At 39.2% G+C, this 26,272-nt stretch overlaps 1 protein-coding gene across 1 annotated transcript in view; it reads left to right on the forward strand.

Annotated features, from left to right (window-relative positions):
• Window positions 1–26,272, forward strand: part of LRP1B (LDL receptor related protein 1B) — a 1,349,009-nt gene that overhangs the window by 1,280,425 nt on the left and 42,312 nt on the right. The window contains exons 84-86 of the mRNA XM_075000767.1: window positions 2,287–2,451; window positions 11,280–11,441; window positions 21,121–21,295. Of these exons, the coding sequence (XP_074856868.1) occupies window positions 2,287–2,451; window positions 11,280–11,441; window positions 21,121–21,295 (502 nt within the window). The remainder of the gene's footprint in view (window positions 1–2,286; window positions 2,452–11,279; window positions 11,442–21,120; window positions 21,296–26,272) is intronic.

The raw sequence follows: 26,272 nt of genomic DNA on the forward strand, positions 1-26,272 counted from the left end.
ATGATATAACAGACCAGTGGTACCCAAACTTTTTGGCATCATGCCCCCCTTTTGATTTTTGAGAAACCCTCATGCCCCTCACACACCTCTCCTTTACCAACATCCAACCCCCCTTTTGTAATTGAAATATTTGTAATTCAATTTGTAATTGAAAATGAACAGAAACACTTGATATAAAAATCTTATTTAAAATTAAAAATGAGCACAAATATTTTTTCTTGGCCCCTTGCGGGTGCCTGGGGCAGTCCCAGCTGTTCAGATGCCTAGGCCGCGTATCAGCTTCTAGAGCTGCCCACACCAGCCACCCAAACCCTGCGCTGCCAGAGCCAGCTGATGAAGCCAACTGAGCCCCACACTGCCAGGGCTGGCCACCTACCCACCCACCTGCCAGTCACCTGAGCTCAGCACTGCTGTGGTCAGTCATCTGCCCACCAACTGCTGGGGCCAGCAGCCTGCCCACTAGCCACCCGAGTCCTGCACTGTCACGGCCAGCCATCCTCATGTCAGCTGCCCGATCCCTGTGAGCTGCGGTCAGATGCCCACCCACCAGCGCCCGAGCCCTGTGCTGCCAGGGCCAGTCTTCCACCAACCAGCTACCCCAGCTGCTCACCCGAGCTGCGGAGCAACCGTCTGCCCACAGCCCAAGCCCTGCAATGCCTGAGCCAGCTGTCTGAGCCCCATAAACCCTGCAATCCCCCTGCCTAAGCCCCTCCTCTGCCTTCCTCCAAAATCAAGCACCACCAGCCCCTCACTCTTACCCCATCCCCATCTCCCTCCCCTGAACCAGGTACCTTCAGCACCCTAGATGACCCCCATCCTCACCCTCCACCAACCCATACTCACTCACCTTTGCAGGAGGCATCTAGATCCACGTGGGTCTTGGCTGGCTGCCTGTGTTTTACAGTGGCTGAGCTGGGTCACCCATGTAAAATGGCAGGGGCTGAAAGCCGGAAGCAATGACCAGCTCTTTCCTGGGGTGGGAGGAATGATGGGGGGGCTGGGTCACCTCATACCCCCTTGGAATTTCTTCACTTCCCCTCTGGGGGGTGAGATGTCCTGCAGTTTGTGCAACCAGGTAACAGATTCAGAGAGAGAGATCATGATAAATTATAGAAAGTGAACAACTTCATAATTTCCTTACTTTGCCTCCTTAATTTCATCCATCTATATTTTTGTATACAATCAAACCTTAGATTTCTATTCTTTTTAAGGAGTAGTATGCATGGGATTTCTATTTTCCTGTAAGAATAGAAAAAGTAGCAGTAGAAAGAGAACACACAGTAGTGTATATTTATCTCTTGTTCACAGAGTCACTACGTATGAGTAGTTCAGTTTAAATAATCATAATAATCAAAATAATCCTGTTATATTGCAACCTAACTATTGTAATTAATGGAACTGTTCAGCATCATATACCTGTTATTCCAGAATTGTTTTTTTTTCTCAGTGTCATTGAATGGTTTGTTCATTGAAATGGATATAAATATACACATTTCTTGTCATGTTCTGGTGCTGATACCAAAGTGGATCTCACTAAAATGGAAGACAGTAGATTTATGCCTTAGCTGAATTTTGCTTTTTAAGTGTTATCATTAATATTGCAGTAGTTTCTAGGGCCTAGTGAAAATGGGCTAGGCATTGTACAGACTAGTAGGCAGTCCCTTCCCCAAAAAAGGTTACAATTTAATTAGACAAGACAAAGACTAGGGGAAATGACTATAACATATGAAGAGAATGATGCTTGCAAGTGTAAATTGATTGTCTCTAAACATATTGTCTCTGTGTGTGAGGGTGGAGACCAGTTTGAGCTAGGGCAAGGGTAATCAGTTCTTTTTCTCATGGTCCAAATTTCTTTTTCAAGGTATCATCCAAGTCCAGCCTCCAGAGAAAATAATACTTATATAATAATAATAAATAAAAATGTTGTGATTCATGCAAAATCATATGCTGGTCTGGATTTGGCCTGCAGTCTGCCTGTTGACTACCCTCAGTAAAGGGTTGTTTTGTTCATGTTTAAGTTATTTGGGTGGGGTTGAGTTAGGAAGCTATTATCGGAACAGAAAGACAAAGACAGAGGACGTAAAAGAGAAAAAGTTAAAAGGGATGAGGTCATGAGGTAAGTAGGTGAGGTAGGAGAATATTGTTCTTCCAAGACCACCAGATAGAAACTAAATTTTGATTCTGCAGCCCTTTCAATGACCTATTCCAAGGAGTAGTCATGTTCTCTGATTATATGAGACAGAATTTGTGAAAAGCCAAGTAACCCATATGATTTTTTTAATACAGAGGATACATGTAAACTGATTTGTGAAAATGGAGGAAGATGCATTTTGAATGAGAAGGGTGATTTAAGATGTCACTGTTGGCCAAGCTATTCTGGAGAAAGATGTGAAACCAACCACTGTCACAATTACTGTCAGAATGGAGGAACTTGTGTCGCTTCCGCTCTTGGTAAATATTTGCATGAAACTTCCATACTTTTATCTTGACAGAAATGTTTGGATTTATTCTACTAATGTAACCAATTACTCCCCTAACCTCTTAACCTACCCACACATAAAGGGTCTTCTCCTCATCTTGGTTTTCAAAATGTACCACACAGCCCTTAGGTTGTGTTGATCCCATCTGCCTTGTTAAGATAATGCCATAATAAAGTCCTTTAATTGGAGACAGGAGTTTTTCCATGATTGTTGCTCTCATCAGGGTGCTTGGGCACTTGATGACCATTCTGCTATCCACAAGATGGGACTTCTACACTACCCCACAGCAAATGTGGGCATCATGCTGACCTCCACATTATTTTTACAGCAGTTTGTCCCTTTAGTAAATGTCAAACAGGCATTTGAGACAATATCCAGAGCCTGCAGTTTTGGTACAGTTCTAACCTGATGTTGCCAGGGTGGAGTTGTGTAGTCAAGAAACATGTTTTGCTCCTTTTGACCCCAGGGCAAGATTGACTCTTCTTGAGCTCTAAGTCTAGGCTCCTGATTGTCTCTGAACCACAGCTATATGTTGCATGGGTCCATCATATAATATCTAAATGCCTGAAAACAGTGGAACTTCATTCTGAGTTCATGTAACGTGTGTATGAAAAGTAGTTTTCTAGCTATGATGGGTTTGCTGGATTTGTCCCCTTTTGTCTTTCTTTTTCACCATCCCCATCACTGCCATTTAATGTTCACTGACAGATAAGAGAATATCTCCACATAGTCTTCTTTCCAAACATTTTCCTTAAGAGCCTTTTATCAGGGGGTACCAATCTGTTTCTCCAAAGGATCTCCTGGCATCTCAGTTTTAGAAAGCACCTGTGTTCCATGCGGTTTTCCCCAAAGAGAGAAGTGGCTGGGAGGCCTGACAGCTATTGGGTATGGAACATAGCCTTTTTCTGATGAAACCCCTGGTGGCTTGAGTTCACTTCCCTCTGTTAGTGGAGATGTTTCCTCACTCCCTTCCGCTCCTTTTTGGCCATCTGCCATGCTGGTTTGTGGGCAGGCTTATAGATTCTGTCTCCACCCTGTTCCTTCACCTGTAGTAGCCTTCCTCTCGAGAAACCATATGCCATTTCAGAAGTTCCCCAACAATGGAGCAATGGAAAGGTGGTAGTTATCAGGCAGTTCCTCCTCTGTAACTGGATGGGGTGAGCTGGGGAGGCAGCACTTGTACAACTACCCCAACATAATGTCTGATAGGCTGCAGATGGCCTCTTAGTCCTGCTGAGGGGCTCAGCTCATCTCCAGCTGTGTTGTCCTATTTCCTCTCTTTTGCCTCAAGGGTAGCCTCTGCTGTTACCATCTTCACTGCTGCCTGGTGGCTAGCTCTCAGGAACCAGGATGGGGGAGCAAATAACTCTGCTCCATTCACTGTGTCTGCCTCACCTCTCCTCAGGCCAGGGAGGCAGACTTGGCTGTAGCTTAGGGTTCCTAAATTTCTCATCACACAGAACTGAACACTTGCTCCCTACTCTTTCCCTGAGGCCCAATCCATGTTTCACCCCTTTTGAGACTCCATCCCAATTAACTTCATTGATCCTCCCTACTTTGCTCTTCCTCCCCTATTTTCTCTCATGTTAACCGGGCTGGAGTGGGGGTTGGTGTGTGGGAGGGGTGGAAGGGCTCCAGCTGGGGATAGGGGCTCTAGGATGGGCCCATGGATGAGCAATTTAAGGTGCAAAAGGGGATGTAGTTGAGGTGAGGAAATTAGCTTGTGGGAGTCTAAGGGCTGGGGCCAGGGCTAGGAGTGCAGGCTCCAGGTGGAGGCATAAATGAGGGGTTCATGGTATAGGAGAGGGCTCTGGGCTGGGGTAGGGGTTCGGGGCAGTCACCTTCCCTAGAAGCTCTTCCCCCAGGCATGCTCCCAAGAACAATTTAAGATGCAAGAAGGGGATGAGTTCCAGCATGTTTAGGCATAAGATTTTCCCCCTCCTCCTGAATTCCTGTACTGGCCCTGACCACAAGGCTGCAGCTGTCTCTCCTGCAAAGGCAAAGAGTAGAAGGAATTCCAATAAGTTTGCAGCTAATTCACTTTTCAGCAAATATAAGTTGCATCACAGTATAGACAAAACACAAAGCAGCATTCCTGTTAAGATTTTGTCACACGCCCTCTTTTACAAACTACTTTCCTACAGTTAGACTGTCAGCAGTATCTCAGCATGCTAAAATTATCTCTAATTAAGATAGACCATCATATTATGATATATGAGAATGGGATTAAGGACATGCTGTAGTATTCTAAAGTTCTTTAGTTTACACTCTGTGGCCACACTACTCCTCCCTTTCAGAAGGGGCGTGTAAATTATGAACTGGGAGTAAAGACATTTTGAAGTTGGGCATGTATTTTGAAGTGCCCATGGCTAGACTGCTGGCCAGCACTTTGAAGATAGCAGCTTCAAAATTCACACGTCCTCAATTATGCTAATGAGGCACTGCATATGCATGGCAGTACCTCATTTGCATTTTTGAATGACCATAATTTACATGCCCCTTCCAAAAGGGAGGGAGGGGAAGTGTGGCCACAGCCTTTTTGTTCTTTCAGGTTTTTAAAAATATTTTTGAATACTCCTAAGTGCAATAGTTTTCCTTTAGGTAATATATACAGTGAATTTGAATAGATTCACCATTATACTCCTCAGTAAAGGGTCTTCAAACTATGCAGAAATGTAACTTCTAGGTTACATTTGGGTTTAAACAGGTCTTACCATAACAAAGAATCAGGTCTAAAAATGTATTTCTGTCAGAGATATTGAAGATGGGCTCACATAGTAACCCAAATGTATTCTAAACATATAAATACAAACTTCTTTTTTGATATTCTTATACCATAAATAAAATAAGTATGGATAAGGCAATGCTTTTCCAGTAAAAGAGTGCATATAAATTCTGTTGTCCTTTATCACTAAATAATTAATATCAATGTGATAACCAATTAAGTCAATTGCAGAGTGCTATTTGTTGTTTTAAAATATTATTGTGTTATTTTTTGTTGCATTTTATATGTTGTCGAACCTCATCTCCACACAAATGCTGATTTGTTTAACGAATCCCACTGGCAGTTCATGGATTTATTCATTGTTGGTTTGCTTACAGTTAAGTCTTTTGGCAAATCCCTATGTGGACATTATATAACTAGAGCTGGGACAACTTTAATTAAAATTAATAAGTTTATGACAGTTCTATTGAACTACAATAATTGAACAAAGAAAATGTCATCAGTTAACTAAAAACATACATCTGAGAGATCGAATTAAAAGTTTGGATAATAGTAATGAATGTTTTCCGGCAAAGCAAATTAACAGATTTTAAAAAAAAATAATTAATATTAATAATAAAAGTCTCAGAAAAACACAGTTGTTTTTCCCTTACATAATATAAGTGCAAAATAAAATAATAGAGCAATAAGTGAAATTATTGCAAACATTAACAAGGTTTAGGAAGATCACAAAAATAGATAAACCTGTATTCCTAACACAGTTACAGGAAGTAAAATTCTTGAGTAGAGTAATTTGAAGTCAGCAAAAAATCTGGTTAGCTCTTCCTTGGCACATGTACAAGAACAGTTGATATATTTTATGCTGGTTTTGAAGCATTAGAAACTATCTAAATAACTGGCTTAACAGAATTGCACTGTAATAAGCCTCTTTTTTTTTAACCTCATCCCTCATTTGTCACAAAGGGGTGAGAACCTTCCTTAAACAAAGGAATTGGGAGTTATTTAAAAATGGGATAATGCTGTACTGCCATTGAAGTAGCTATTGTATATGAAAATGATTACCTGTGTCCACCAGCAGATGAAGAATGCTGGGCATGAGATGGAGCACAGCTGGAGTTCAAGATTCTTTGCTAAGCCATAGCTAGCACAACAACCCCTAAGAATGCACTGCAAACAGCATTGATTAGAACCACCCCATAACTGCAATGGATTTTAATTGCAGCAAGGGAGGTTTAGGTTGGGTATTAGGAAAAAAACTTGCTGTCAGGCTGGTTAAACACTAGAATAAATTGCCTATGGGGGTTATGAAATCATCATTGGAGATTTTAAAGAGGATATTAGACAAACACCTGTCAGGGATCTTCTACATGGTTCTTGGTTCTACCATGGGTTTAGGGGATGGTATTTGATGACCTCTTGAGATTCCTTCCAATTTTGTAATTCTGCAATTATCTAGTACGCGCTTGTCCCACTGGACCATATACTGAAAATGTATGTCACAGCTTCCTGCCTTTTTGCTTCTTTCACGGGCATTAAGTTGAGAGAACACAAGATAGACATTTAAATATGGGAACTTTTTTAAAGGGATAATTCACTGATGGAGAGGGAGTAGGTGTGGCCAATATATGAGGGATAGGTAGTAGAAAAGGAATATGCTCACTGGGGAAGAGAAAAACTCAAGAAGATAAAGATGAAAGAGGGAAAAAACCAGTTATAGTGTTAAGGTATTTTGGCTGAATGTAAGTAAGACAACCTTATAAAATTCTAGCCATCAAGATTATCTAGATATATCTGTTAATATCTCACTCTTAAATAGCATTTTCATCAGTAGGTTTCAAAGCACTTTTCAAATTTATCAGGATTGTCATCATCCAATTTTATAAATGGGGCACAGAGAAATGATGTGATTTACCCCAGGTCATACCATAGATCAATCCCTGAACCAAAACTAGAACCCAGGTCTCCCCAGTGCCAAGACAGTTTTCTGTCTTTTGGAACTCACCGTTTCCTTGTTGCAGGGTAGTAAAATGTTGGTAAGTATTGTCAATTGTATGATTTTAGTAAAATAACCTGAGAAGTATTTTAAAATCCAAAGATAAAGCACACTTTAGAATATCTGGGCATTATTTAAAAATATTATGTTGGATGATAACTATCTGCATATTAATGGAAAATGAAATGGTGGCCTATCTAGCTGACTCATTAAATTAACTGACAAAAATAGGTTTTAGGATAAAGAGAAAGAAATTATGCAGCTGTCAAAAATTGGCCTATTTGTAAGCCTAGTCTTGCATAGAACAGAATAAAGTTCACCCCTGAACAGGCAAAGAACACTTTTCCCATCACTTTTTAAAAGGAAGAAAGAGCTTGACAAGAAAACATAAGCCTCAAAGTTTTAGATTTGTCATTATCATTTTTAAAAAAATCTTATGTACCAGACAACAATGATTTAACTCAAAACCGTCTGAACCAACTTAACCCAGTGGCAAGGATCCAAATACAAAATACACAGGAGTACAACTCTGAGTCATTTGCCAAAAAAAATTGCATGTCAGCAACTAAATTCAATATTTTTGATTTGGGGCTTAGTGAACAAGAGACATATTTTGATGAATAAGTATGTTGCTGTGTATTAAACCAAGTTCAAGCTATTTAAGTTTAAGGTTTCATTCCTACAGAGCAAGTTATAAGAAGAGATTGGCTGAGTGAGCACTAATCTCATGATAACAATGTACAAACCTTTCAACTTAGCATTAACTGAAACAACAAAAGAAAGCATCAGAAAAAGGACTAAGAAGGAGGTGAAAGGAAGAATGTGACCTAGGAGAAGAGGTAATAGGAGAGAAGAGGGAAGATGTGTAAAAATATAAACAAATAAGGCTATAACCCATCTGCCAGGGAGGAGAATTTGGCCAATTTCTTTTTGTCAAAGAACTTTCTGTGATGCACTGAGATATTATAATGACAGGTGTTATATACAAATGTATGTAGATAGGAAGAAAAATCAGAGATTAAGTTGTTACTGAGTTTGGTTTAATGAAGTTGTAGGACAGTCGTGAAAGGCTGTAGAGAGAAGTGGATATGAGGTTTAATAATGTAGTGGAAATAGATGGCACTATAAGAGTACATGAGGTCACTGAGGGGACCTAGATTACACCAGAGAGGAACAGAAACAAAGAAAGGGAAGAAAAAGGAAAGATCTACTGCCGTTCATGCTGAAGCTGTAAGTCACATGACAGACGAGAACCATGGAAGGACACAGTCACAAAAACCAAAGAAAGATGGATGAGGAAGTAGATGGTGGAGCAGAAAGATCAAGGATAACTGATATGGTGAAAAGGGTGAGCGATTGGTAGTCAGGGCCATCCCTACAGGGACAATCCACCCCCCATTCCTCAAGCCCCATCATGCCTCACACCTATTCCACTAACTGTGTCCCTGCTCCACCCCTTTCCCCAAACTCAGCTCCAGTTCTGCCATCTCTCCATCCCTTCTGCCCTGCTCTGTCCCCTCCCAGCCCCATTATACCTCTTCCCCAAGCTCCCTCTCCTGAGCATTGTAATGTAACCTGAGGGATTACTGGGGTGCCTGGGCACTGGCAGCACGGGTTGGGCCCCTCCCACATTCACTGTGGTTTTGGAAAATAGAGCAACTTGGCTACAACTCACTCTGTTCTCCTGGCTTCTAGCTGAGTTGCTCAGGGGATTGGAGCAGGCTGGGATCAGGGTGCTTCGCTTCCCACCATCATTCTGAAACAGCAGATCTAGCTAGGAGTTGGCAGGGCCTGCTGACTCTGGATTGGTCCACTTGCTGTGGCTTCTGCTACCACTGCTGAGTGCGGGGACCTCTACTGTGGCATCAGACCTCCAGGCTGACCTGGGCTTGGGGCCTCCAAAAGCGTGGGGTCCAGAGCAGCTACCTTGAATCAATGGACAAGATGGTTCTATTACTATTATACATAGACAGGCTTATGCTTGCTCAACTCAAGTCAGTGTGTGAAAGTTAGAAGTGTGAATATTATGGTGTTAGTGGCAGATAGGGCTAACACTGAAGTCCAAGTCCACCTCAACACCTGGGCCCAAGGTTATGCAGCTAGCTTGCACCACATCCCATGCCACAGTAGCCACATTTTATTAGCTTGCTTGTTCAAGGAGAGCTAGCATGAGTCTGTCAACTACAGGCTGGGACTTCCACCTCCCACTTGCAAACATCTTTTGAAATTCTTAGAAAAGAGGTCTTTTAATAGTTATTGTGAGCACAGTTTCAGTGAAGCTGGGATTAATGCCAGGCAGAGATGTAAATAAATAAATAAAAATAAAGGAGAGTATTGTAAGAGGAGAATTCTAGGTACTGGGCAGCCTCAGATCATTCAGGGATGATCAAGTGACAATTGTGTTTGATTGAAGATATCCATAAAAATGTATGTAGAGGGAAAGGCCATAGGAGAGTGATTTGTAAAAGAAAGGAAAGAAATGAGATGGGGCAATGAGAAGGTATGAAAGGACAGAATTGATATGTCAAGGAAATAGATGTGGACTGAAGTTTAGAAATTCAGGGTAGACCACAAATTTGAAAAAAAAATATGGGCAAAGGGAGTGGGGAGATTCTTGTTAGATCCAGATGGAAAACAAGCAGTCCTGTAGTACCTTAAAGACTAACACATTTATTTCTTAGATAATGAACTTTCATGGGTCAGACCCACTTCTTCAAATATTCAGTTCCTTCCAGTAGCCTTCTTGGGATCTCAGGGCCCTAATTTGCAATCAGTTCTTGAGGGCCTGAGTCCATTTTGTGGAGAGTATAAGGAGAACTGTTCTTCTGAACCGTTACTCCTTCCTCATTTACCTGAGCCTTTAGATAAGACCTTTGATAAGCAGGGGTCAAGAACCGACCCAAAAGTAACAAACATTTCTTCTTCATCAGCACATGAGGTTATAGTGCCCCCACCACCTACTATGGCAGATGATGCTAGACCATTTCAGAAGCCCATGAAAAGCATTGCAGATATGCTTTTAAATTAATTTAGAGGAAGTCCTCTGCTCACTGCACATTCTCCAGCTTCTGTATGTGTGGCCTCACTGTGAAGGACGCTTTTCTAGAGAATGCTAAGGGCTTGTCCTTTCTTACCGGAGGGTTGATGCTCTGGTGGTCAATCTTCTGGTTTCAATTTAATGGGTCTAATAAAAGACCTGCTAAAGCAAATGCTGAGGGTGCCCCTGTTGACCCCAATACTCCTTGCAGTCATGAGGAGTCAGGGAAGACAATGAGAGAGTTTCTACTCTTGACTTCCTGCTGTGGAGATGGCACAGAAAATCAACATAAAGTACGTCGGCTCCAGCTACCCCATTCGTGTAGCTGGAGCTGTGTATCTTATGTCAGTTTTCTCCCCTACTGTAGACCTTACCTCAGGCTATCTGGCACACTCCAGCTATGACACTCCTTTCTTGTAAATATGCTAACAAAAATACTGTATTTCAATCAAGAACTTGGAATTTTGTTTTCTAACGTCTCACTGAATTGCTTGGAGGTAGACGTGGTTAATGAGCATGACAGTAAAATCCATATGGAATCAATCCCTGATAGCAAAGAATGGAAGTAATGTGATATTTTTGGTCCAAGATTTATTCCTTAACAACTTAGAATTCACAATCACTAACCACCAAATAATGTCAAAATGTCTACAATAACTATAATCAATTTAATAGCTTTATTAAACATTTACAATATAAACCATAGAAATAACTATAAAATTATCTTTAAATCTAATGTGACTTTCCAGTGAAATGGTAAATGGTCAGATATTTTTGGATACGAATATCCTCCAAAAAATAGTAAAATCACTTAGGTGTAATATTTGAAGCATCCACTTCATTTCTTGTTCCTGAGGAAGGGGGTTCTACAAGAATTCATGGTCAAAGTTGTACTCTTTTACAGTAGTAACAAAATGTATCAGTGGTGTCCAGCAAAAAATACTACTTATTATCAGAAATGTGTGATTCTAACAAAAGTACGGATTTTAAGTTTAATGCATATTTATTTTTACCATAAAAATAGTTGCCTTGTGTTTTGAATAGGGAGACCTACATGCAGCTGTGCACTGGGTTTTACAGGACCAAACTGCAATCAAACCGTTTGTGATCATTTTTGTCTAAATGGAGGAAGCTGCAGTGTTACTGCTGGAAATCAGCCCTACTGTCACTGCCTGAATGAGTACACTGGAGACAGATGTCAGTATTGTAAGTAATACTCTGTGTGCTGGGAAACTCTGCAGCACATTGAAAGTTTTATAAAACTGAAGTTAAAAGTGAGTAATTGGCTGAGTGGGCTTTCCAGTCCCCACTATCTCTCTCCCCAGAAACCTCCATTCAAGGTCATTTGATCACAAGAAAAATATATTTGGTAGCATCAGCCCATCCTGGTGAATACTTATCCACAGTAAGTAATTGGAGAACTGGCAGGAGCATTGGCAAACAATGGGGCATTAAAAATCAGGAGTGAGGTCTGTTACTTTTTATATTGCCATAGGTCTAAAATGCTCATTTTTTATCTTGAGTACAGTAAACGGAATAAGTTAATGAATTTGATATTTCCTCTGCTGTGGATATTGGTTATAACTGAGAATTGTGCCTGTAGGTCTAATGGAAAATTAGTATGTAAGAAATCCTTAATAATAGGCATATAACCTGTAATTATTATTGCAGTATTTATCATTTTCCCAATATGTGTAACATGGAGTATTTTCTCAATATGCATTAATTATACCTGCATGACTGGCACTGCAGAGTGGAACAGCTTCATTTGCCATGTCAGTGCTACCACCATTCTCCCTGTCACCTGGACTAGTACAGTGTTATCTTTTGATTCCTTTTCTTTAGACCCCACACCCAGGTTCACTCAAAATCCCTGGTACTACTTCTTTGAAAGGCATCTCACTATTTCTTTGCATTCACATGGCCAACAGTTTGTTCACTTATTGATAATCTTCTGTCTTGATTTCTGAAATATATTCCAGTCTACAGTCCCTAATATCCACACTGATCCAATCTAAGTGTCAACAAACTTTCCAAGGTAGAGTGCCAAAGGTTGACCTTTTGACCTCTATGTATGGTTCAAGAGCCAGTGATACTTTTTAAGGTCACGAATAGTCCTACTTACAGCACCTTCAATAATAAATAAAGATGCAGTGATTTCCCATTTTGGTGTTGGTTGGTTGGTAACATTGGCTGGTCCTTGAGCAGGTGGCATGGGGGAGCAAGGACAAGACTGCCAGCGGTTGCTGACCCCTTGTCTAATCTATCCACCTAAACCATGCTTTTCAAAATTATCTTTTGCATCTTTTACATTGTATCACTTCTCCCACTCTCATTTTTTTAAGATATCTAGACTTGAATTATCTCAGAAAAATTGCGGAGACAAGTGAGCCTTTTAGAAACCTCAAGATGTAATTTGTTAATCAGCACATGTGGAATTATTTCTTTTCTCAGAAGAATTACATTCTTTTTATTTACTGTCATGATTTGCCATCCATTAAAGGGAACTCCCATGCCATTTACTGGTGCTTCATGAGACGTTTTACATGGTAAAAGAACATTGTTTCCTTCCTTATTAAAAAATTACTGGGTTTATGTGTCTTAATGAATTGGAACAGTACAGTTTCTGCTGAAATGTTGTTATACTATGTAAAAAATGGCAAGAAAGCTTGGCCTACATCTGTCCTTTTAAAACAAAACAAACGAAGAAGAAGAAGTTGAAGTGAATAAAGGTACAGATTTTCTGTGTGAAAATCTGACATGAAAGTATTGAATGAACTCACTTTTTCCACTAGAGGAATACTGAGTATGCATTTTTAAATATTCACAGGATACCTAGAGAAAGCCACCACACAATTATGCTGCCTTTAGACTTTCTAGAAATATTTTTGTTAGTGGAAATATGATAGCCATGCAGCTGTTTTTTGCTTATCTGTGTATTCTGATTTTAAAATGTGTGTCCTGATTGATTCTCATAACAGGGCTTCATCAAGAATATATTTTTTTTAGAAAAATGCTAATAAGTCTTGCTGTAAGCATTAGAATAACTTATTTCATAGCCTCCTGCAGAATTCTGGAATTGGAGCTATCACAACATCTTAAAATCAACATATTTTCTCCTAAATAGATATGATTTTTGACACCATACAGTATATAAGAGATTTATTTATAGATTGTAGTAACATAATTTGTGGATACAGCTATTTGCCCTTTTTGCTTCTACTGTGAAATAGCTAAAGAATTTCATATTTAAACAAAATCAAGGGAGAAGTTGAGTATTATAGAAGTCAGGCTCACAACACTTTGGCTGTGTCTAGACTAGCTCCCAACTTTGAAGGGGGCATGGTAATTAGAGTGTTGGGAGCTTAATAATGAAGTGCTGTGGTGCATATCCAGCACTTCATTAGGCTAAATCTCCCCTGTGGCAACTTTGAAGTGCCAGCTTGCATGTAGCTATGGATACTTCGAAGGAACGCGGGCACTTCAAAGTACCCACGGCTGATCCGCAGCTACACGCAAGCTGGCACTTCGAAGTTTCACACTTTGAAGTTGCCGCGGGAGTTAGTCTAGGCACAGCCTTTGTCAGATGATGAACTGTTTTGTTTAATACTGAAAGGTCTGGCAAGCAAGGAAAAGGTTAGTTTGTATCTTAAGTGGGATTTGTAGTGAAGAAAACTGAATATGCTTCCAGATGGAATACTATGAAATAAATTCAAACCTTTGAATGGAAAAAGCAGAAGTAATTGTGATTCTGTTCCTCTTGTTGTTAAACAATCTGCATGGATTTACACATAACTATCTGCAAACACAATTGGGTATTTGAAAACAATATAGTACATAAATCATGCACAGCCAGACAGCCAGATTAAGAAAAAAATATTTACTTGAGACTTACCCCAAAACCAAACAAATTGTTTCCAATTGAATGCTCTGCAAACATCATTTTTAAAGAGAATTAATTTAAATGTAAATGTAGGCACACTTTTTAAACAACATGTTTATTATCAGATTTGGATTGTCTGCTGACACTATGTGGAAAAACAGTATAATTCAGAGAGTTTTAAATGCATTAAGCCTTCTTTTTTGTATAAGTTGTTTCTTTTGTTCTTTGTTCTGTTTCCAGAATTTTTAGACTGATATGTAGTAGCTCACTGTTGTCTGATATAGATTTCACTGGTATTGGCTTTATAGTTAATAATTCAAACATATATGAAAGGTTTGGTGTTTTACTTGCTTGTGTAGATGCTGAAGCAGATTATTACAACTTCATTATAATAAAAATCAATTGCCTATAAAGCACATTAGTTTTTGCCTTGTCATGGAAAGGTGGCTCAAACAAATTAATATAAAAAAGAAATATGTGTGTATGGGTCCCATGCCCCTGGACAGCAAATATTACAAAGATGTTTTATGACAGGAATATAAAGTTTATGTGCCTGATTTATTTAATGCTTTTAAGATTGTATTCCTTCTTCTCATACTATTTTGTGGAGGAAGGGCGTGGGAGAATAGGCAGGTGTGCATAACCTAATGATTCTTGTTAGGGTTGATATCCAGAAGTTAGGTTCTTACATTGATGGATTACCTGTAAACTGGTGAAATGCATTTAAATATATGAATGTACCTAAAATTCACCTGGTTTCACATCACAACATTATCCAGATGCATACCTTGCATAGAACCTAAGGTTTGTACAGTCATTATAGTCTGCGTATTTGTATTCATCTCCTTAAAAATAATTCCATATTTAAAATTCCTGCAGTGGTGTATGTGGAATAATTAAGCTATTTACGTTCATCTGTTGGGACAGTCAAATGGAGAAAAGGTGTGTAAGTGTTTAAAAATTAATATTGCAGTCTTATTGTAATTTTCTTTTCTTGAAACTGTGACTCCTTTCCTTCATGTAGGTTGGGTCAGTTAAAAAAAAGTTTAGTATAATTTGCTCTGTAAACACCTAACTTTTGTGATGAATAACATAAATGTCTGATATATTTGTTTCAGCCTCACTACTCGGAGAGAGCTGGCCTTGTATCTTGTAGCTTTCATGTCCTAGTGCAGTTCACATCTCTCTTTAAAAAGAAGGGAGAATTTTTAACAATACCTAACCAAATGAACTACTAATTTCTGCTTTGGGTTGGGACTTGGTGTTGTGTTTTGTAACCCTCTCAGATGCCAAAGTGACCAGCACCATATGAATGCAGTCTGATTAGCTCTAGATGGAGACACTGACTAGCAAAATGTAATCCATCATTCCTCCACACTGTGCCTTTTGCAAACTCAGATATGAATCTGATTATTTTACAGACCTGGTGCTGGGTGACAGAATTTGTCTGACCATGGAAGGTCAATATTATCTAGAAGCATTATCCACACTTTTACTACTAACTGGGGTCTTAGAAGACATTTAGGGGTTAATTAAAACTAAATATCAGCATGGAACACTGAGAGCCAGGACTGGTGGCTGGAAACTAACCTTATGGGATCATGGGAAATTTGGCCACACTTGTGAGTGCTTGTTGAGCTAACTAAAATCCTGCCAGTTTACGGCTATTGCCAGATGAGACAGTTCAGGATCTGCAAGGGTCAGCCTGTATCTGGATTCCAACAAATTGGGTAATCATTTTCTCCTAATGCAGGTGGATCAGATTTTTGGCCTTACTAAGCATTATTTGCCACAATACTTCAATACTGTAAATCAGTCCTAAACTGGCCTAGGTGTGGGTGGGAGATATGTTGAGGAGAGGAGTTGTTACTGGAGCATATAATTTCTGATTGTCACAAAGGTTTCTTGGGGCCATTGTGCGCAACCTACGGTTGAAAAGCATGGTGTCTACTGCAATTTATCATGAAGACATCTCATCACAGCCCCTAGGACATAGGGAATAGCAAATGTAATGTGAAAGTAACCGACTGTGGTGCCCTGCACTGAACCACCCTACCTGACCTGTGGAACAGGATCTCTACCTGTCTTGCCTTGTTACTTCCTCACATTGTACAGTCTTGTAGATACTACAACAGAAGGTGCTGGAACAAACACCATTCATGCTCTGGTACCTTTAACTATTCATAGTTAGTATGTATTCATAGACATTGGAGCTTTCATCTATTTGTGCTTCAAGGTACTCACTAACACATTTGTATAAATAGGAAGGGGCTTTTTTGTTTGGTTGTTTTTTTCAGGTGCTATTCCTCTCAGGGTTTATGCTATTGAAAGCAATGAAGGCTTTTCAGAAGACTCACATATGCATGGAATAGGAAAAATCAGCAGTGTAAACTGGCTGAATTTCCAGACAAAAAATTCTGAATATATGATATGCTACATTGCTATCTCCAGAATAATTCCAGGAACTTAAAAATTCTGTATATTTTAACTCACAAGCTAACACAATAAGCATCCACATTCACCCTTCCAGATGCATTTCAGGTACACCCATCCTCGCACAGAAACAGCACAAGGTTTACAGGCTAATACAGGAGAGCATATCCAGCAAAATGGAGTCTTAGATACAAAATGGAGATATATACAAAGTGGTATAAATCTCCTATTAAAAGATACAGGATAATACAGGGAAATACAAAGATACATGGTAATGTAAAGGTTCTATTAAAATATATCCATTTATTTAGGGTTGCTACAATGGAAGAAAGGATGGTATTAAAAATATTACTTTGGGAAAGCCCTTGGACTCTGAAAATTTTTCTGACAGCTTTTGTTAAGCATAGTTTTTTTTATTCCCTACCGATGGTGTATTCAATTATTGATGCAAACGTGCACCTTAAAATCAAAAGCAGAATCTTTGAGACAGACATGCCTATTTGGTTGTGCCTGAATCTTGATTATCCTGTCAACACATTCTACTTCTCATGGAAGCAAAGGCAGAGTGGAACCAAGCATTGTTCAGTCTTTCTCACCACTGATGGTGGCAGGAGAGATCTGCAAGCAGTGTCTCTATTACTTAATACTCTTGAGAAACTGAACTATTTTAAAATTTTTATTCCATGAGATTCATTAAGTGTTTAGGAAATACATTCCTACTTACTTGCTCATTTGTATACTTTATTCTTTTTTGTCATCTGGTACCAAGTTTATTTTAGTTCTGGCTGAATAGTGGTCTATGGAGGTTAAGTATTGCCACTCATGCAAAGTGGCTGTATGTCTTGGTATCAATCACTCAAGATACTTAGTTAGCCATATTGAGAAGCACTTCAGACAAATGTTCTATTTATAATTCCTTTTCTAAAACCAATGCAAAAAGTGAGAGAGGTTTGCCTGAAACATCTTCCTCTGCACATGAGGCCAACTTCTGGTATAAGCAAAAAGGATCCATCCAGTTCTGAAATGTCTTTTTTCAGCAGAAATCTGGCCAGCACGGCCACTGTAATCAGTTCCAGGCCTTCTACAACTTCAAAATACTCCTGTAGGTTCCTGCTTCAGAATTTTTATTGGCTAATGGAGGGGAAGACTTTGTACTGCTTTTCTAAAGATCACAAACATAGCCTGTCATCTGAGGTATATAGGAAGAAAAAAAGGCAAACAGTGACTTGTTTTATCTCAGTTAAGTGCAGCACAAGGCAAGCCACTCTGGCACCCAAAAGGACTCAGGCTCCACACTCTGGAACTTGCTAAAGACCAGCTTCATGTTGTCACTGGTATGATCCCTGAGTTACTGCTTTCAGGCCTCTCAGCAATGACATCTCGGCTCTTTGTACAGATGCAAGTTCTTTCAGTACGAAGTTGTGATAGGATATGCCCTGTATTTACACCCAACAAACTATTGTAATAATCTTTGTACAGAATGCGCCTTGCTAGGTGTCATTTTAAACCTAACTATCTCACAGATCAAAAATCCCATGATAAAATATATATAGTAACGTTCCATGTAAACTTATGAAAAACTGAAATTATGACTGTGTATTTACTGGAAATAGCTGGAGAGCAGGTAAACCAGTTTCTCAAACACAAAGGACGAGTTGATGTATTTAGCCAGGTGACATTGAAAATGATGGGCCATTAGCCATGTGTGGTAAGGAAGAGGGCAGGAACAAACAGATGTGTATGTTAGCAAACAGCAACATGAAACCACTTCCCACCACACTTCATGTCTCCTTCCACTCAGCTGTATTTCAAGGCTGACTGAATTGCGGAAGCGAGGAGCAAAATGACTCCAAGTTCTCTTTCCCTACCCCATCTGTCTCTCTTTTCACATATGAAGACAAAGGAAATAGCTGTTGGACTTTCGGAACAGGTCCTGGCCTGAGAGTTTGGTCAGCTAAGTTACTGAAACGTGGCAATGGAGTTCACCTCGAACCAAGACCAGTTTAAATTTATATAGCATGTTAGCTTTATTTTTCCTGAAACCATTTCTGACTTTATTGCCTCCTATTTGTACTCACTTAAAATCTATTTGTTGGTAGGTAAATTAATATAATTCAAATTGAATTTACTCATGATTATTCAGACCAAAGTTAATTTTTTAAAGTAACTCTTCTGTAACATCCTCATTACTTAGCAAAACACAAATATAAAATGTTATCACCTTTTAATGGCTCATAAACTGGTGAGAAAATATGTTGTGTACTGAAAGAAGGAGAATAAACCTTTGACATGTTTAATCAGGCCATATTTTATTATTAGATGTGTGTGTCTATATGGGAAACACAAGAGTATAGTACAGATAAACCCATGCTTATTCCATAATTATCATTTTTTTAAATCAATTCCCCCTCTTTTTCCATTCAAGTTCCTCCAGCAAATTTGTCATTGGGACCTTTTCTCCATCCATCAAGTCCACTGCCAGGACCTTCCCATATGGGGTTTGGGGAGGCTTACACAACCTACCCTTCTTTTCCCATCTCAGTTCCTCTAGTAAATCCATTGATGGTACCTTAGCATCCATCTCCACATAGTAAGCTTAAGGAAGAGTTGGCTCCTGCCATACCACCCCCAGCTGCCACCAGTTGTTACTTTAATAAACACTTCTATTTAAGACCTTTTCCAAGCCATTTACAGATCACTGTAAACCTTCCCTAAAGACAAGTATCAGAGAGGTACCCGTGTTAGTCTGTAGCTTCGAGAACAACAAGAAGTCTTATGGCACCTTATAGACACAGATATTTTGGAGCATAAGCTTTTGTGGGCAAAGACCCACTTCATCAGATGCATGAGTGGGGGGGGGGTTTCAGAGGGGTATTTAAAGAGTGGGGTCCCAGTAAGAGGGAGGGCCAGAGAACACCACTGACCATCACATACAGCCCCCACCTAAGGCCTCTCCAGCATCATCAGTGATCTACAACCCATCCTGAACAATGATCTTTCACTCTCACAGACCTTGGGAGGCAGGCCTATCCTAGCCTATAGACAGCCTGCCAACCTTAAACAAATCCTCACCAGCCACTACAAATCACAAACCAGTGACTCTAGGCCTGGAACCAGCCCCTGCAACAATCCTCGCTGCCAACTCTGCTCTCATATCTGCATCAGTGACATCATCACAGGACCTAACAACAGCTATACCATCAGGGGCTCCTTCACCTGCACATCTACTAATATAAGATATGCCATCATGTGCCAGCAATGCCCCCACTGTAATTTACATTGGCCAAACTGGACAGTCTCTCCGTAAAAGAATAAATCAGACATCAGGAATGGTAATGTACAGAAGCCTGTGGGAGAACACTTCAATCTCCGTGGACACTCAGTGGCAGATTTAAGGGTGACAGTCCTGAAACAAAAAAATTTCAAAAATCAAATACAGAGAGAAATCTCTGAGCTGCAATTTGTTTGCAAATTTGACTCCATTAACCATGGATTAAACAGAGACTGGGAATGGCTCGCAACGTATAAAGGCAATTTCTCTGCTCTGAGTGCTAATATCTCCCCATTAGACTCTGACAAAGGCTCACATCCCCCTGTCTGAGCTGACTTGTTTTTTTTCTCTTTCGATAAATACAGTTGATACTGGGCCATTTCCACCTTGCTGTATAGACCTTGGCAGTGCTGGTCCTCCCTCTTACTGGGACCCCACTCTTTAAATACCCCTCTGAAACCACTCCCCCTACTCATGCAGCTGATGAAGTGGGTCTTTGCCCATGAAAGCTTAGTCTCCAAAATATCTGTTAGTTTATAAGGTGCCACAAGACTTCTTGTTCTTCCCTAGAGCAGAGCTGCAGTAGCAAAATATGTTGTTTTTATCAAATCCAGGAATAATGAAGCCCTATCATATGTGAGAGGCTGCCAACAAAGTGGGGATTTTGCTGGCAGAACCATGTTTACACAGCATTTTTTGTGCCAGCAGCAGTGTCTGCTGGTGAGCAAATATGCAAATGAGTGACTATTTGCATGTTTGAGACTGCCTATTTGCATACTGCTGCCAGCGGTTCAGGTCAGTGTAACTGTAGCTTATTAGAATAACATTACTGCATATATTTTATTATATAAGCTTTAATAATAAAACATTAAATGAAGATCAATTGTAATTTTAAAATATTCTGTTTCAGTAATATGCATTATTAACAAAGAGGCATATATTTAAAACATTTTTATATTTTCAGTGTCTCATTTATTGAATTACTTCCATTAATACAGCATAGGTTTCCTTTCACTTCTTGAATTATGTGGAAAAATGCCATAGTTTTTTAGACTTCTAGAGAGAATTATCTATTATCAGCCTAAATTTATTTTCCCCTGCTATTGAATAAGTTACTGGAATAAGTTACTGTTATTATGATGTTTATATATTTTTAATCTGATTATATTTGTAGTGAGTGTACTGCTATGTGTGCTCATTTCTTTCTGTCTTTTTAAAATAAAAAGCAAACCAATTTATTATTTTTAAAATTCCTTTCACTAATACCTTTTAATTTTTCACTTAACTGTTCTTTACAGATGTATGCCACCATTACTGTGTAAATTCTGAATCTTGTACCATTGCTGATGATGGAAGTGTTGAATGCGTCTGTCCTATACAATATGAGGGTCCGAAATGTGAAGTGGACAAGTGCGTAAGATGCCATGGTGGGCACTGCATTATAAACAAGAACAGTGATGACATAATATGCAAGTAAGCGTTTCTGCAAGACTTAAAGTGATCTATTATATATGTCAATCCATTAGTAGTTAAAATACAATACTCAGTAAGTCATTATAGTTGATAGTATGCAATAGAATTGTATCACATGAATGGTGGGTTACAAAATAGTGTGAACATGTTATCATTAGCTCACATGTAACCAGTCAGAATCCTTTGGTTTTGCTGGAATTTGCAAATCCAAGCTCCGACTCTGACAGGTGGTAATGAAGGATAATCTGCACAACCTCAAGAAGAACATAACCTAAACCAAAATGAAGAAATTTATTTTACTCTCAAAATTTTTGCAGTAAGTATAAAACACGACTGTGCATTGGTATCAGAGGTTATGTATTATTCTAAACATTTTTTAGAAGTAAAGACTGACATAATTTCTTAGATTATCAGTAACCTGCACAAAAATCCTTACGTATGAGTCTAATAAATAGAAAATATGTGACCGTGTGGAATGCCATAAAGTTTTTTTTATTGTCACTGGTTTGGGACAGCCATGTTATGCAAAAGAGGGAGTAAACACTAGAAAATGTTGTATGTTAGCCATGATAAACAGAAATAAAACACTGTATTTCCCCATCCTGTCACAAATTTTGTCCCACCTTGTGTCACATTTTTGTACTCCTTTGAATCTCATCATTCTTTTACTATTTGAAATATGTTAATTGCTATGGGAACAGTTACTTTATTTGCATTTCAAAGTTCAGCAATATTTATATGTGCAAGTGAAGGTTTTGTGTGTGTGTGAAATACATTTCAAATCATTTTATGTGTTTTCAAAAATTGGAGGCTGTACTACCAAATCCTCATTTACCATACAAAGGTATGTTATATGTGAAAAATAAAACACAAGAGATATTGTACATAATTATTTAGCAAATACAGAAGAGTTTGTATTGTATTCAAGATATAAACACCACAGCTTATCTTTGCCCACCTCAGACATGGAAGACTTGGACTGAAAAGCAGAGCCTGATGTGGTGTTAATAAATACAACATTCTTTAACCTATCATACAGTCATGGAACTGTAGGACTGAGGGGGACCTTATTGATCTAGTCCAGTTTCCTGCACTGAAGCAGGACTAAGTATTATATAGACCAAGGGATGGCAACAAGCAGCCCATGGGATGAATGTGTTTTGCCAGGGTTGGTCCCTGGTGGGCCACTAATGCTATATTTACCTGTGTGTCCACAAGTGTGACTGCTTGCAGCACCTGTTGAGTGCAGATCACCATTCCCAGCCAATGGGAAAGCTGAAGGAAGTGGTGTCCTGGTCCACACCTCTTCCTGCAGCTCCTATTGGCCAATAACAGTGATCTGCAGGCAACTGGAGCTGCAAGCAGCCATACCTGTAGACATACAAGTAAATAAGTGCCGGCAGCTTGCCAGGTGCTAACCCTGGCAAACCACATCGAGCTTGCTGCCCATGTCTGATCTTGACTATCCATAATAGTAACAGATGTTTGTCTATTCTGCTCCTAAAAACCTCCAACAATGGTTCAACAATCTCCCTAGCTAACTTGGTTCATTACTTAAGTGCTGTTATGCTAAGCAAGTTTTTCCTAATGTCTAATTGTATCTCCTCTTTTGCAATTTAAGCCCATTACTTCTTGTTTTTCCCCCAAAAATAAACAGAATATTTTATCTGCTCCTCTTTATAGCAACCTTTTATGTACTTTGACTGTTATCATAACCTCTATGTCTTCTCTTTTCCAGCCCAAACAAACCTGTTATTTTTAATTTTTCCTTTACTCATTTGTGTTGCTCTCCTCTGCACTTGATACAATTTGTTTACATCTTTCCCAAGTTCTACTACTAAAACTGGAGATAATACTTCATTTGAAGCTTTATCAGTGCTAAGCAGACTGAAATAATTGTTTCTTGTGTCTTGCTCGCAACACTCTTGCTAATATGTCCCAAAATGATGTTTACATTTTTGCTACAATATTACTTTTTTACTCATATTTATATTGGGATTTATTATAATTCTTAGGTAGTTTTCTGCAGTACCCCCTCCAGAGTAATTAAATCCCAGTTTGAATATGTGCAACTATGTTTGCCTTCCAAAGAGTAGTAATTTGTATTTGTCCTTATTGAACTTCATACTTTTGCCCATTTACTCATGTCATTTTGAATTCTATTCCTGTCTTCCAAAATGCTTGTAACCACTCTCAGTTTGGTATCATCTGCAGCCTTTCTAAAAAGTACTCCTCATGCCATTATCAAAATAAGGTATGAAGATATTAAATAGAATTGGACCTAGCATTCCACCCCATATGTCCTTCCAGTTTGAGTGTGAACAGTTGATTATTATTCTCTCTGAATACTGATTTCCAACCAGTTGTGCACCTACTTTATAGTAGCATGACCTAGGTGATATTTCTCTAATTTACTGATGAGAATTTTATGTGAGACAGTATCAAAGGCTGAGTAAAGTTGATATACATTACATCTATTGCTTCCCTCATCCAGAAAGCTTGTAACCCATTAAAGAAGGAAATTAGGTGGGTTTGATCTGATTTATTCTTGACAAATCTACATTGACTACTACTCATCAATTTATTATCTCCCAGTGCTTACACTTGTTTGATTGTTTGCTCTATTATCTTTCCAGCTAAGTTTTCCTTTTCGCATATAGGCATTATATATATACCCTTTTCCAGTCCTCTGACATGTCTTCCATCATCCACAAGCTTCTGTTTCCCTGTGAACAATGAGCTTTGCCATCTTATGATCTCTTTCACCCAAGCTGTCTTCTGTCTTCAAACTTTTAACCAGTTACTCCCTATTCATCAGAATCAGAAATAGAACTGTCTCTCCCTTGTTTTTTATTTCTGTCTGCAGTAAAGAAAAATTGTCTCCAATGCATTCCAGCAACGTAAACGATGATCTGTGCCATTCTCTATTATTTTTCCAGTGGATGTCTGGGGAGTTGAAGTACTCACTCATCAGTCCTGTGCTTTGATGATTTTGTTAGTTTAAAAAAAGCCTCATACATCTCTTCTTCCTGGTCCATCATAATGCTGGAGAATGAGGACTGTGTTTTTTTGAACCCATCATTTTTTTCTGACCTTGCCATGTGAGCAAACTGGGACCAAGGAATATTGTATGCACTTTAGAATCACAGACTTATAGAACTGAAATGGGTCTGAAGAAGTCATCAAGTCCAGTCCCCTATACTTATGGGAGGATCAAGCACCATCTTTCTAGCTCATCCATGATAGGCGTTTGTATAACCTGCTCTTAAAAATTTGCAGTGGTGGAGATTTCAAAACCTCCCTAGGTAGTTTATTTCACTGCTTACCTATCTGATATTTAGGAATTTTTTACTAAAGTGAAACTTAAACCTCCCTTGCAGCAGTTTAAGCCCATTGCTTCTTGTCCTGTCATCAGAGGCTAAGGAGAACCGACTGGGGACCGACTGACTCAGCAGCAGTAAGATGGAAAGGGACCTAGGGGTTATGGTGGATGAAAGGCTGGATATGAGTAAACAGTGTGCCCTTGTAGCCAAGAAAGCTAACGGCATACTGGGGTGCATTAGGAGGAGCATTTCGAGCAGATCTAGAGAAGTAGCTATTCCTCTTTATTTGGCACTGGTGAGGCCACATCTGGAATATTGTGTCCAGTTTTGGGCCCCCCAGTATAAAAAGGATGTGGATTTGCTAGAGCAGGTTCAGCGAAGGGCAACAAAAATGATTAAGGGTCTGGAGCACAAGACCTATGAGGATAGGTTGAGGGATTTGGGCTTGTTTAGTTTACAGAAGGAAAGACTTAGGGGTGATTTAATAGCAGCCTTCAACTTCCTGAATGGGAGCTCTAAAAAGGAGAGTGAGAAACTGTTCTCAATGGTGTCAGATGGCAGAACAAGGAGTAATGGTCAGAAGTTGAGGAGGGAAAGGTGTAGGTTAGATATTAGGAAAAACTTCTTCACCAGGCGGGTGGTAAAGCATTGGAATGCATTGCCTAGAGAGGTGGTGGATTCTCCATCCCTTGAGATTTTCAAGTCCTGGCTGGACAAGGTCCTGGCTGGGATGACTTAGTAGGGGTTGATCTTGCTTGAAGCAGGGGGCTGGACTAGATGACCTCCTGAGGTCCCTTCCAGCCCTATGATTCTGTGATTCTGTGAGAATATTTTTGTCTCTTCCCTCACTCTGTCAACCTTTTTGATACATAAAAGCTGTTATGTTCCCTCTCAGTCTTCTCTTTTCCAGACTAACCAATACCAATTCTTTCAATCATCTCTTATTAGTCATATTTTTTTAGACATTTAATCATTTTGTTGCTTCTTCTCGGGCCTTCTCCAATTTTGTCCACATCTTTTCTGAAATGCAGCACCAAGAACTAGACTAAATTCTCCACTTGATGTCTAATCAATGCAGAGTAGAGCAAAGGAATTAGTTGTCACGTCTTGCTTAAAACACTTCTGTAAATACATCCCTGAATGATGTTTGCTTTTTCTGCATCAGTATTAAACTCTTGACTTATATTAAGCTTGTGGCTCACTGTGATCCCTAGTTCCCTTTCTGCAGTTCTCCTTCCTAGATGGTCATTTGCCATTTTATATAAAACAAAACAGCAGTAATGTAGCACTTTAAAGGCTAACAAAAATGCTACATTATGGCTGTTTTATTTTGTTAGAATACAGACTAATACAGTTACTTCTCTGTTATTATTTCCATTTCATATGTGTGCAATTGATTGCTCCTTCTTAAGTGGAGTATTTTGCATTTGTCCTTACTAGATTTCATCATATTTACCTTAAACCATTTCTCCAGTTTGTCTTGATCATTTTGAATTATAATCCTATTGTCCAAAATACTTGCAACTCCTCCCAGTTGATATCATCTGCAAACTTTACAAGTGTACTATCTATGCCTTCATCTAAATTATTGATAGTAAACAGAAGACTGTTCCCAAAACTCATCCCAGGGGAATCCCACTCATTACGGGCTTCC

Source organism: Carettochelys insculpta, chromosome 8 (assembly GCF_033958435.1).
Source record: "Carettochelys insculpta isolate YL-2023 chromosome 8, ASM3395843v1, whole genome shotgun sequence".
NCBI lineage: Eukaryota > Metazoa > Chordata > Testudines > Carettochelyidae > Carettochelys > Carettochelys insculpta.